This window comes from Antechinus flavipes, chromosome 3 (assembly GCF_016432865.1).
Source record: "Antechinus flavipes isolate AdamAnt ecotype Samford, QLD, Australia chromosome 3, AdamAnt_v2, whole genome shotgun sequence".
Classification (NCBI taxonomy): domain Eukaryota; kingdom Metazoa; phylum Chordata; class Mammalia; order Dasyuromorphia; family Dasyuridae; genus Antechinus; species Antechinus flavipes.
The window spans coordinates 385401352-385415867 of NC_067400.1; the positions used below are offsets into that span (position 1 = coordinate 385401352).

Sequence of the window (14516 nt, forward strand, 5' to 3'; positions counted from 1 at the left end):
TATACATTTTGCTTTGTATATATCTGCTTGCATGTTGGTCTCCTAAATTAGATTGTAAACTCCTTAATGGTAGGATCTGTGTTTTGCCTTTTTGTATCTCTTTTGCTCAACAATGTGCCTGGCACATAGTAAGTACTTAATAAATATTTATTGATTGACAGAGGAATTGAAATTTTAGAAGAGAAGTATTAAAATGAAGTGAAAGTTAAAAAAAAAATAACCAAGATATAGAATAGAAATGGAAGAGATGGTACATACACAATTGGGTCTTGATTTACTGTTTCAGTATCACTTAGCATTACTCCCTACTTTATTCTGTTATCCAACTACATTAGCCTTCTGTGCTTCTTACACAGAATAATCCATTTCTTTGCACTGACCTTGTGGAATAACTACCTCAGAGAATTCCCTGTCTTCCTATTAAGAAGCAATTTTTAGGGACAACTAGCTGGTGCAATTGATATAGCACCAACCAAAAGTCAGGAGAACCTGTGTTCAAATACAACCTCAGATACTTACTGACTATGTGGTCCTGGGCAAATTACCTCACCCGAATTACCTAAAAGAAAAAATACACCTCTGACTTGAACCTTTCCTGATTTTCCTCTTTGTCTCCCTCCCACCTGCCAAATATTAACACCCTATCTCACAAATTCCTTTGTATTTTACTATTTTGTATATATTTGCATTTTTTCTAATTATATTGTATAAATTTATATATGTACTTGCCCCTCCCATTAGAAAATAAGTTTGTTCCAAGTAGGGATTGTTTCATTTTTTTTATTTGTATCTACAGTACCAAGCCTAAGTTCCTGGAATATAGCGATTACTTAAGAAATAATAATCAAGTGATTGATTGAGATATTGATTATCATGATAATATTGAAGTACATAAGAAGAATTAGAAAAAGACATTTCATCTATATGCTAAATATATGTCAAATGAGAATAATTTTTTATTTTACACACCAAAAAATAGCAAATTATGGAAAAAGAATTTTCGTCAAGAATCATTCCATATAAGAAACTACTGCTGAGGAATGCCATCTATACTATATAAATTCCATTTATCCAATTATCATCAAAACTCACAAATAAAATCTAAATTCATTTTTTTTACCATCCCTTACTTCATTCTCTAGTAAATACCTTCCTTCTTTTTTTTCCCTTCATAATAAAAACTCCAAAAATATATTCCCCATTATTATTTTTCCATTTGTACTTAAAATCTTTCCTAGCCTCCTAAAAATGGATGTCATCTGTCAAGGCCACTAAAATTTAATGATGATGACATCTTGAGCCCCTTATAAGCATAGAAAAGAATGAGCCAGAAAAACTTATTCCAGAGTCTCTCTAGAATACTGTTCTCAGTATTTTTGGCATCATGTTATAGATAAAAACACCTTAAGTCAATTTCATTCTAGAGGGGTGAATATAGCATATTGTCTTAGGCATAATTTAATTTCTTTATCTCTAAGGCTGAGAGTAGATGTTCAAAACCTTTCAAGTCCCCAGAGTCTCTTCTAAATTTAATTCCCGTTTCCCTAAAAGGAATAAACAAGGGAAGTTGTAGACTTTCTCTCAGCAAAGGTCTTTTAAAATAGGAGAGATTTAAGTTAGATGTAAAATCATGCTAGCAATCAGAATAAACCTGTTCCTGAAGAACATCATTAAGAAAAGATAGATGGATGAATCTGCTAATGTGTGAATGAAATAGGTATGGGTGTCTGAATCACTTCAGTATGTAATATATGTATACTACAAAATGAGATGGAGAGAATGGTTCTTGTCAGAGCATATCCTAAACCTAGCAAGAAATGGATACGGGATAGGAACGAGAGGGAGAATAAAAATTGACTTCTACAATGCAGCTACACTGATCTCCCTGTGGTTCTGCTAATATAACATTCCATCTCCCTTCTCTGTTTTTACTTTTGTCATCCCCACAAGCTCTGCATTCCCACACCTGGTTTTCCTGGTTTTCTTCAACTCTTAATTCAAATCCCACTTTCTATCAGAAGCCTTTCTCAATTCCATCCTTTCCAGCCCTTTCCCCCCAACTGTTAATAATTCCAATTATCTTGACTTACTGTCTCTATATCTGGTATGTACCTAATTATTTACATGTTGTCTGCCCCATTAGAAATTTAAGCTTCAGACTGATTTCAAAAAAGCCTGGAAAGATTTAACTGAAATGATGCTAAATGAAGTGAGCAGAATCTAGAGAACATTATTACTGTGTACAAATGATCAACTGTGACGAACTTGGCTCTTTTCAACAATGAGATAAATAAGGGCAATTCCTAACTACTTGTAATGGAAAGTACCATTCACATCCAGACAGAAAATTATGGAAATAGAATGTGGATCAAAGCACAATGTTTTCACCTTTGTTGTTGTTGGTTTGCTTGTTTGTTTTTTGTGTGTGTGTGTGTTTTTTTCCTTTTGATCTGATTTTTCTTGAGCAGCATGATGAATATGGAAATGTGTTTTTAAAAAATTACACATGTTTAAATTACATCAGATTACTTACTGTCTTGGGAAATAGATGGAGAGAGAGGGAGAAAAATTTAGAACACGAAGTTTTGCAAAGGTGAATGTTGAAAACTATCTTTGAATATTTGGAAAAATAAAATACAATTTTTTAATAAAAAAGAAATGTAAGCTCCCTGAAGTCAGGAACTGTTTTTTTTTTCTTTTCCATCTTTTGTATCCCTCATAGCATAGAATATATGCTAAATAAATTATTGCTGAATAATTGATAATCATTATCATGTGGAAAAACACAGAGAAGATCTCATGTTTATTTTGATACATTTATACCTTGCTTAAATCTGTGAGGCTAATTAAAAAAAAAGTGGGCAAACAAGCATTTTTTTCATCTCTCTAATTTTTTTTAAACCATCCTACAATTTTTATGAGCCTTTTTCCTTTTGATTAATATCAGATCAGTGCTACATCTAACTAAGAAGATTCAATTTTTAAGTAAAGAAATTCATTCAAATACATTAAGAAAAGCAAAGAAATTTTCTATATTCTTTTATATTTTTGATATTCCGCTCTCTTTCTTGTAAGTCTGGGTTCTCTGGATCTACACTGACTAATAGAGATGAAACTCTTTCTTTTCTCTTACCTAAGCATCTAGAAAGCACAGGAGGACTTAAATTCAGATTTGGCCTCAGACAATTTAGCTCCTCCTTACACCAAACACAGATGGCATGGATAATCAAAGAAATTTATAGAACTGCTTTCTTTAGAGGTTCATAGCCCCTCCTAGATCTTTGTGAACAAATCCATTATCAGAACAATTCAGCATTTTTAAGTACTATAAAAATGAGGAGATAGATATGACTATGTATTAAGTTCTATTAAGGGCCAAGCATTGTGGTAAATGATTCACAATACTATACCATTTGATCTTCACAACAATCTTGGGAAGTGAGTGTTATTATTGTCTCCATTTTACAATTGAGGAAACTAAAACAGAAATTAAGTGACTTGTCCAGGGTTACATAAATGTCTGAAAAGCACTACAGGTGAATTGTCAAGATTGAATTTGAATGTTTGGGTCAATGTTAATTATATAACTCAATAAATTAAATTAAGCTCGATAAATAATTCAATAATTATTTTTTATAATTATTGTGCCATGTTAAGTACTGAGAATACAAAAAGAGGTGACAGTCTCTGCCTCAAGGAGCTTACAATCTAATTGGGAAAACAAAATGCAAACAAATATATATAAAGTAATTTATGTACAGGATAAACAGGAAATGATTAAAAGAGGGAACTCACTAGAAGGAATTAGGGAAGGCTTCCAATAGAAGGTTGGATTTTTGTTAGGATATAAAGAAAGTGGAAAGTAAAGTAGAAGAGGAGGAAAAAGCAATTATTAGGGACAGCCAGAGAAAATGTCTGCATAACTGGATCAAAGAGTATGTGTAAAAAGACTAAAGATAAGCGGGAACTAGTAGATGGAAGGCTTTGAATTACAAACTGCATCTCGTTTACACCTAGAAGTTATAGGAAGTCATTGCATGTTAGAGTAGAGAAGGAGATGGTGGGGATTCAGGCTAACTCTACTTTTTTTTATTGTTGATGGTCTTACACATATGGATATAATCTCATGGAGAAAGAGCAATAATTTTGCACTATTTTACCACTAATTATTGAAACAATCAGTCTCTGGGTCCTTCTTTCCACTTTAATAGCATTTTCAAGCTCTCTGTTCCCAACATGAGAAAGGATGAGATGTTGAGAAAAGGTTTTTCTGTGTAAGTGACAACCTAAAAGTCTATGTGTAGACCAAAGATAGCATGGAATTAGAATCCAAGAGAATATTGAATTAGAATGGCTTCTAGAAAGAGATTTATTTTTAAACTGCTTAATTTCTTTTTGCATAAGGGGAAAAGTTCCAAAACGGCATTCTGAAGTACAATTGTGCCTTATATTGAGTCAGGTTTTTTTTTTTTAATACATACAATTTCTCAGAGATTTTAATATTGCCTTTGCAAAAATTATCTAAAACTGGAAAAATAAGAGATATTTCTTTCTAATAATGGCATAACAATAAAACTAATCTATTTTTCAATTAAGGTATAAAAGATTACAATTCTGTCCCAGAATCCTAAAGAAGAGGTATTTGAGAATAATACAAGTCAGGATATTTTTAAAGTGTATCAACAACAACCAGTAATTCTTCATTTGCAACATATAACTGGTGCACCTTCTTTTCTAACCCTATATCTCTAATATTACATTCTTTGCATCTTTTTTTTTTTTTTTTTGCACAGTTCTCAGGGGCAGCTTATTTATGTCTATCATTTGCCTCTCCCTTGATTTTTGGTTGACCCTCAACTTCTTCAGTGACTGTATATTCTATGGCTTGAAGGCATAAACATATTTGAAGCAAACTGTTGAGTTAAGGTTAACTAATGAGGAGTCCATATAATATACCCAGTGTGCCAAGAGATAAAGAGAAAAGATCCAATCACACTAGGTGGATCGCTGGTAGAGATATTCCAAGAGAACATGGACAAGGGTTTCAAAGAAGGAAAGGGATTGGTTGGAGTTCAATTTGCATCATTAAAGAGAATACCCATATTGATGAGATCACAAATCTATCAAAATATTAAGGTATCAAAAGAAATTATCCAGGACTAAAGATGGACTAACCAAATTAAATTATCTTTAAGATTTGGAGTGCTTGCCCTCCTCATTTTCAATTCTCCAAGTCCCTCTAAGACTCAGTTTAAAAATTATGTACTATATCAGGACCTTTCTAAATCATCTAGTTAGTAGTACTTCCCATCTCAAATCACTTATTTATTTATGTTGTATATATTTTATATTATCTTGTTTTATGTACATATTGTTCCTTTCTCCCTTCCTAAGTAGAATACAAGCTCCTTGAGAGAAAAGACTATTTCATTGCTTTCTTTTTGTCTCCAGGATTTAGTATAGTACCTGGCACAGAGTAGACACTTAATAAATGTTATTGAATTGAGAGGCTCATAATAAAATTGGTTACGATTGATTTTCTGGATACTAAAAATCTCAAAGACCATCTTTAAAGTTTTGGAGAGATAATTTTATATATAGATATAGATTGATAGATAGATAGATATCAATACAAGAGGACTGGAGTTATCAAAGTCCCACATCCCTGCAATTTCATAGTTAATTTCAATAACACATAAGATTTTATGAGGAAGTGTATTTTCTTCTTTGTTCTTTTTTTGTCTGTCATTTTCCTTATGAAACTATGTGTATGGCTATCATGATATTTTAAAACCATAATCTTTTATAAATAATGACTCACAGCCTTGATGTGTGTATCACTGGATGAATGCTGTTGCAAATAAAACAAAACATCAAAACAACAAAAGACAGACCATTGCTTCAGAAAGAAATTTAGGGTCATTAAAGGCTCTGCCCAATTTCTCTGTGACAATCTAGCCTAAAATCCTCCTCTTTTTCAATTCTGGGCCCAGATCAGTTATGGAATATCACATTTATGAAGAATTAAAGTTGAATGGAGAAGAACACAGTAGATACAATTATATGGCAACACACTGATTCAAAGGATATATTATCAGAGAGGAATATAATTTTTAAAAAATGATCACATAACAAGATCAAGTTGTGACCAGTTCATGTGCTTACTGGTACCATTGAATGTTAAGTTATAGGGCATATTGAACAAAATCCTTGCAGAGAATTTACAAGAAGTCACAATCAAGAGTTACAAAACATACATGGCTTGCAGAGTAACTTCAGCGAAACCTAGAAAGATATCCATGAATGAACGCAAAGTGAAGTGAGCAGGATCAAGAGAATGTTATACACAATAACAGTAATATTATATATTGAAGAACTGTGAATGACAAGGACTTGAAGTAGGTAGATCTTTTAAACTCAGGAATTTTGAGTTGTAGTGGGTCTAAAGCTAATTAATAACAAATAAAGTATCTAAATGCTAAGCCTCTGAGAGCAGAATGCTCATTAAGATGCCTAGAGAGGAGCAAGCCAATCCAATGTTAAAAAAACAGCAAGTTAAAATTTTCATGCTGATCAGTATTGGAATTGGCCTGAATCACCTCACTGTTGAAAAGAGCTACATCCATCTGAATTGATCATCATATAATCTTATTGCTGCTGTGTACAATAATCTCCTGGTTTTGCTCACTTCACTTAGCTTCACTTCATGTAAGTCTCTCCAGGTCTTTCTGAAATCATCCTGCTGATCGTTTCTTATAGAACAATAATATTCCATAACATTCATATACCATAATTTATTCAGCCATTCTCTAACTGATGGGCATCCACTCAGTTTCCAGTTCCTGCCACTACAAAAAGAGCTGCTACAAACATTTTTGCTTATGTAAGTATTTTCCCCTTTATTATTCCCTCTTTGGGATACAAGCCCAGTAGAGACATTGTCGGATCAAAAGGTATGCACAGTTTGATAGCCCTTTGGGCATAGTTCCGTATTGCTCTCCAGAATGGTTGAATCAGGCTACAACTCCACTAATAATGTTTTAATGTCTCAGTTTTACCACATCCCCACCAACATTCATCATCACCTTTTCCTGTCATCTTAGGCAAGGAGAGAAGTATATAGGAACACAAGGTTTTGCGAAGGTGAATGGTGAAAACAATAAAATACCATTAAAAAATTTAAAAGATTATTTTTGAATTTGCAAAAAAATGTAGAAGTTTATATATTAAAAATATTTCTAGATTCTATTCTCTCCTTTTCCAAACTTATTTCACTTAAATTCCTTATATTTCCACAAATTTATCAAATTAGTTTAATCTGTCATTCTCAATAAAAACATATATATAGCCACTGGATCAAGACTAGTTAGTTGATGAATCCCTATTGTTTTTAGTCACATTTGTATTCATAGAAAATCACTGTGTCAGCACAGCTCTCTTAAAATATCAAGATCAGCATATTTTTTCCAATATATATATATATATATATATTATGTATACCTACAAAAAGAATTTTTAAAATATATATTGGGGTCCACTAATAATGTTAACATCAAAATCAGCATATTTTGTTTCACATATATATTCATACAAAAGAATTTTTAATATATTTTGGGATCCACTTAGTAACATTGTCATAGATCAAACCACAGCTCCCCTCACTGTCATGTGCAAACTAATGTAGCAAGATTTCTTAAGATCTTCCCTTTCAAATATATATATATTGTATAAGCATGCACAAGGCTAAGTAAGCATTTGAGTTTTGTATATAAGTGGGTACGTATGCACATCCAGCCCACGGCTTACCAAAATAAGCCATAGTCAAGTTTATTAGTGCCTAAATAATCTCTAATTTGGTAGATTAAAGAACCACAAAATTTTAGAACAATCATCTAACTCTACCTATTTCTTCCACAACACACACACATCAATTAAATATTCCACAATACGAAAACTCCTGCCTAAACTTCCCCATGCCTCATTAAGATAGCTATAACTTTTAGGAAGGCTTTCCTAACATCAAACCTGTTTTTTTTTTCTTTTTATAAATTCTACCCACTGCTCTAATTCTTTCTTTGTGGCAGAACAGACAAGTCTTAAGTATCCTCTACTCCAGGATCATATTTATAGTTTTTGAAGAAATCTATCATTTCTCACTCCCACCCCTACCCTCATTCCCCAAGGCTTGTCTTCTCTAACCTAAGCATCCTGACTTCCTTTAACTACCTACCATAAGGAATGATCTTGAAGACCTTAAACATTCTAGTTGCCATCTTTTGGATGGCCTTAATCTTCTAAATGTCATTTCTAAAACATGATGACCAGAACTGAACAACATTTCAGAACTGGGCTGACCAGAGCTAAAAATATAAAAGTGGCACTTTTACTGTATTACTCCAAAATTAAACTATAATTTAAACTAATAATGATTATCATTTTCCTTTTACAGAGAAGGAAGCTGAGGCTGAAAGAGATTAAGGGCTAATAAGTGGCTGAGGTCACATTAAAACTCAGGTCTTCTTGAATCTACATCTCTGTCCCTTTTACTAACAATCTAACAAATATAAAGAAACAAACTGGTTTCCTAAACAATTCCCTAACAAGAAGAGAGTGTATGATAGGGCATGAGAGGGTAGGGTGATTATTATAAAGACTATACAGTTCTTGATGCCTCAGCAAACACTGCAGTTTGTCTTCTGTAATTTGTAGCAACTTCCCTTAGTCATATTCTGCTGACGGCAAATACATGGAGACCCTATTAATTTCTACAATGTTCAACTAAAGAACATACCCAACCAATGGAGAATGGAATCTGGTATCATATATCTGTAACCCTCTGCCTTATGTGCAAATTTAGTTGCCCTATTATGGTAAAATGTTTATTGATTTCAATCTGCATGTTCCCATGCCTCCCACAGAGAATGAACTAGGCAATATGCCCACAAATAACTCTAAGGAACCTAAATCATTGTCCACAGCTGAGAAGCCCTTGAGCATATTGTGAGAATAGAGTGGACAATGGGAAAATTCAAAGGGTAAGCTGTATTTTCCATTTACCTTCAGTACTGTAATGTTCCATGCAAAACTCTCAATTGCCTTATTGAGTTTTCTTCCTTTCAAACCTTCTTTTGCCCCAAGATTATGAAGTTCCTCATGGAATTCCATCCCTTTGAAAGTAAAAAATAACAGACTTTAGAAAATATGATTCTCCATAATAAGGAATAATATATGAATTGTGGGGGAAAAAATCATATTTTTTCCTTGCCTCTAAAAAATCCCTTCCATTTATTTTGTACATCCCTGCCAATAATTTCTTGTTCAGAGTACACATATTGGGCACATATTAGGCAAAATTATAAGAGTGTAATAATATATAAATAATGAAAGTCAATGAGCTATAATTATTAATCCCTGCCTAGGGAATAAAACCAAGGATTGTCAGCCAGAAGCATTCAGCTTCCTGTTTTTCTTATGATGTCATTCATACTTCAGTGACCCTACTACTTTATCAATGTTAGTATTTTCAACATTGTCTAGTATAACTCATCCATGCTTTTTTTTATTAGGTGAGCCTCGGCAAATAACTAACTTGAAAATAGAGTCCCTCGGCCCATACAGTGCCAAATGGTCCCTAACTATGATTGATGTGAATAAATCAAAGAAAGATGCCATCCAAGGGTCAGCTAAAGGAATTTGTGGAAAGCCCAGCTACTGTTTCTCTAGTGTAGTACTTAGATTCCTAAGAATGCAGAGACAAGATCAGATGCCTCAACACTTCAGATAATTTTTGAAAGCCCTACATCCCCAGGAAGACCAATGGGTTTAAGAATTCTTTGGTCCTAAGCAAAGACTAATTAATCAATAAAGTACAAACCTAACTATTCTGAGCATAACAATTAAAATATGGCCAATTCGAGAACCCTACTGAGCTCACAGCTATGCATTAAAAGTCCATTCAAAGTTAGTGTTACTATCACTTTTATTCTACAAAATACAAAGAGAAAATCATATAATTACCTGCTTTTTGACATTGAATAATCTTATCATGGATGGTATCTGCCGTTTCAATAAGAAATTTGCTTTCTTGAATCATCTGTCACAAAACAAAAATAAAAGAAATTATTGCTCAGCATCATTAAACTAGATTTTAGAGGTAAAGCATGTATTTGTACGTATATGCTATATATATATGGGTATGTTAATCAAAGTTATTATGATTAAGTATAAAATATTTGTCTAATAACCAATATCTATCTACATTTTACTTCATGGCCTAATATTTATTTTATATTTATTTTTAAATAGTTATTCTATATGTGCCAATATTTGTAAATTTGTCTTCCATTATAGACTTCATTTTTTTGTCCTTTTGTGCTAAACAGTGCTTAGTATATGGTAAATAAATGGTGGATTCTTTACTATTCAGGGGTAAGCTGGAGTCAATTCTAACCTCCAACTGTTCTATTTTCAGTGTGATCAATTAGACACTACAAGACAGGGCTTGATTTATTGTTTTGTTCTCTAGGCTTAAGAAAGAGTTAATTCAGATTAAACTAAAAGTGTGGGTGCAAGCTTTTTTGGAGATCTTAATTGTTAAACATTTGCCAACACACCCCTATATTGCTATGTAAACATTGCTTGAACTCAGCAGGAGTGTAAAAGAAGGCTTAATGAGTGAAATCAGCAGCAGACGGGGGATATAGAGTAACTGTACACTAATAATAAACACAACAACAATAATTATGATATATTATAATTAGATAATATATAAATTATACAACAATATAATATACGTATAAATTATATAATATGTAATGATTAATATATTATAATTGTATAATATATTATATTATAATAAATAATTGGCATTTACATAGTACTTTAATATTTGCAAAGTCCTATACATTCACTATCTCATTTAACCTTCACAGTCCCATTGACTGATAATATAGCTGTGGAAAGAAAGAGATCAGGATAGGTTGACAATTCACAAAGAACATTTTATGGAACAAGCAGAATTAAAACTCAAAAAACAGTAGAATTTGGAGAAAGAAAAAGAAAGAAGACTTTTTTGTTTGTTTTTTAAGGAAGAGGAAACAGTTTAAAAAACAGCAAGAAGGGAACAAATATGTCACATTAAGAGATAGTAAAGAAACATGTCTGATTAAAGGAATGACTTGAAGTTCCAAAATGGTGGGAGAGACAGTAGGATAGAGGAAATGGAGCCAAATTGTGAGATTTCATGCAAGGCACAATCTGAGATGTTTAGACTCTATTCTGAGGGCACTAGGGAGCTAATAAGGAGCTTAGAGGGTAAGACTGGAAGCAAAAATAAAGCCATGTTTCTAGAACTGTGAAGGAGCACAATGATTTTGGTTACTGCTGAGTTGCAAAATAAATGTCAATAAAAATTCTTAGTCTTTTCTTAGGAAACTGGAAGAGATAGGATCAAAGGTATAAGTGGCAGGGTTATTATTAACACTTTTTCTAAGTTACAGTAAATCTCTTGGCCCAGATAAATTAAATTCCAGAGTATTTGCAGGGGGTGGGGGGGGGAACTCTTAAGGATAAGATTACTGAATTAAAGTTAATAATCTCTTTTTGTTGTTCAGTCGTGTCCAACCAATTCTTTCTAACTCCAACTAGAGTTTTCTTGATTCCCAACTAATTTCTTAACATGGGCATTGGAGTGGTTTACCATTTCCTTCTTCAGCTCATTTTACAGATGAAGAAACTGAGGTAAATACAACTAAGTGATTTTCCCAGTCACATAGCTACTAGGGATTTAAGGCTAGATTTGAACTCGGGAAGATGAGTGTTCCTGACTCCAAATCCAGTGTCATATCCACTGTACCACTCATTTCTACACTGTTCCGATAATCTCTAAGCATTGTTCATTTAAAATTTTGCAATAAGTCTCCCTGACTTCTTTCAGAACTTTAGAAACACTGGTCTTCTAAAACCACAATTCCAAAAGTCATTAACTTTTAGTTAAAAGGAATAATTTGGATGTAACTTAGGTCTTCTTTGATATAAATCATCCCTTACTGTTTCTGGATCATAGTTAATGTTTTAGCAGTCTAGAAAAACCTGATTCTTAATATCTGAGGAGACAGTGTCATGTTTCAGACATCCTGGCCAAATTTGAACTTAGGATTTTGGTTCCTATTGCATACCAAGATTTTCATACTTTTCTCTATCTTTTTTAATCATTTCAGATCATAATGTGCTAATAACACTGCTCCATAAGATCTAAAATATATTTGTCCAATGCCAAAAAATGGTAACAATCTGAGTAAAAAGGAGAAGCTCCAGAATTCTGACATTGGACAACTGATGGTGACATTTAAGCATAAATCCTGTTACCTACTACAAACAGAAAATTATAAACTTGGCATCACTTTTAGGTATTAAATTAAAAGATTTTGAACATTCAAAATGGTGATTAATAGAAGGTAATATCACTAAAAATGTCATACCAAATTGATCTCATTTCCTTTTTTCATTAGGTGATTAGATTGATTGATTAAAAAAAAAGTTCTACACATCCAGCCATTCTGGAGAGCAATTTGGAACTATGCTCAAAAAGTTATCAAACTGTGCATACCCTTTGATCCAGCAGTGTTTCTACTGGGCTTATACCCCAAAGAGATACTAAAGAAAGGAAAGGGACCTGTATGTGCCAAAATGTTTGTGGTAGCCCTGTTTGTAGTGGCTAGAAGCTGGAAAATGAAAGGATGTCCATCAATTGGAGAATGGTTGAGTAAATTGTGGTATATGAATGTTATGGAATATTATTGTTCTGTAAGGAATGACCAGCAGGATGAACACAGAGAAGACTGGCGAGACTTATATGAACTGATGCTGAGTGAAATGAGCAGAACCAGGAGATCATTATATACCTCAACAACGATACTGTTTGAGGATGTATTCTGATGGAAGTGGATCTCTTCGATAAAGAGAGCCCTAATTGATCAAAGATGGACTGAAGCAGCTACACCCAGAGAAAGAACACTGGGAAATGAATATAAACTGCTTGCATTCTTGTTTTTCTTCCTGGGTTATTTATACCTTCTGAATTCAATTCTCCCTGTGCAACAAGAAAACTGTTCGGTTCTGCACACATATATTGCATCTAGGATATACTGCAACCCATTCAACATGTAAAGGACTCTTGCCATCTGGGGGAAAGGGTGGAGGGAGGGAGGGGAAAAATCGTAACAGAAGTGAATGCAAGGGATAATGCTGTAAAAAATTACCCTGGCATGCGTTCTATCAATAAAAAGTTATTAAAAAAAAGTTCTATACTTAATATGCTAATATACATTAAAGTTATATTTTAAAAAGACCATCACACTAACAAAATGGATAAATTTAGGCTGGATAATTGTATAGATTGGTAGATGTGCCCTGATTAAGAACTAAATCCAAAAATCATTTATAAATGGAATGATGCCAGGCTGGAAAGAGTAGCTTAGTGAGTACCCTGGGGCTCTTTTTGGGGCATCTTATCAAAGACTTGCTTGCTTGAATGACTTGCTTATCAAATTTGTTAGTGACATGAAACTAGACGGGATTGAAAATGGGGTAGATGACAAACTGGGTATCTAAAAATACCTTGGCAAGCATGAAGAGAGGACTAAATCTGACAAGAGTTAATAGAGGTAAATGTTAAAGCCTTATGCAAGATCTTCATGAATATCAAATTGGGAAAGCACTACTTTATAACATGTTAGGATGGGAAAAAATAGGATTTTGCTTGCAGTATCAACACAAATCAAACATAATATGCTTAATAGAAAAGGCTAAATCAATTTTTGAATGCACCAAACAAATAAAATGTTTGGGATAAGTTGATCATTCTATTGTCCTCTTTGTTAATCGTACCACATAGGGAGAATAATTTCACTTCTAGGTAACATACATTTTGTAACATTTTACTTCTTAAATATAAGTTTTGTTTCAACATAGCAGACATTCTAAGGAAACACTTAAATCAACCCTCTAAACTTACACACAGACACACACATATACATACACATAATATTAAATAAATTTTTGGTGTCACATTCAGAATGACATAGACAAATAAGTACATCCAGAGAAAGGTGACCAGAAAAGTATGAGAACTTGAAACTACAAAAAGAATGGCAAGAACTAGAGACAATTAGCCTAGAGAATGGAAAATTAAAAGGGTTTATAAATATTGTTTTAAAATTCAGTTAAATTCATTTACATAAACATTTATGCAGATAGGTGACATTACTAAGTTCTAAGTTCAAATCTGCTATAAATTGTTACTAGCTATGTGAATTTTGGCAAGTCAAACTCTCTTAGCTTCAATTTCTTCATTTATAAAATAAGTTTAATTATATCACCTACCTCAGAGAATTATATTGACAATTAAATGAACACACACACACACATATATATATATACATATTTTTTGTGAATGTGTATGTGTGTATACACATTTCTGCTACATTGACTTTAAGGCACTTATTTCTGCGTAAGTG

At 32.9% G+C, this 14516-nt stretch overlaps 1 protein-coding gene across 1 annotated transcript in view; it reads right to left on the minus strand.

Moving 5' to 3' along the window:
- PLCL1 (phospholipase C like 1 (inactive)) overlaps positions 1–14516 on the minus strand; it is a 423749-nt gene that overhangs the window by 55560 nt on the left and 353673 nt on the right. The window contains exons 4-5 of the mRNA XM_051985927.1: positions 10018–10093; positions 9058–9167 (exon numbers count right to left, since the gene is read on the minus strand). Of these exons, the coding sequence (XP_051841887.1) occupies positions 9058–9167; positions 10018–10093 (186 nt within the window). The remainder of the gene's footprint in view (positions 1–9057; positions 9168–10017; positions 10094–14516) is intronic.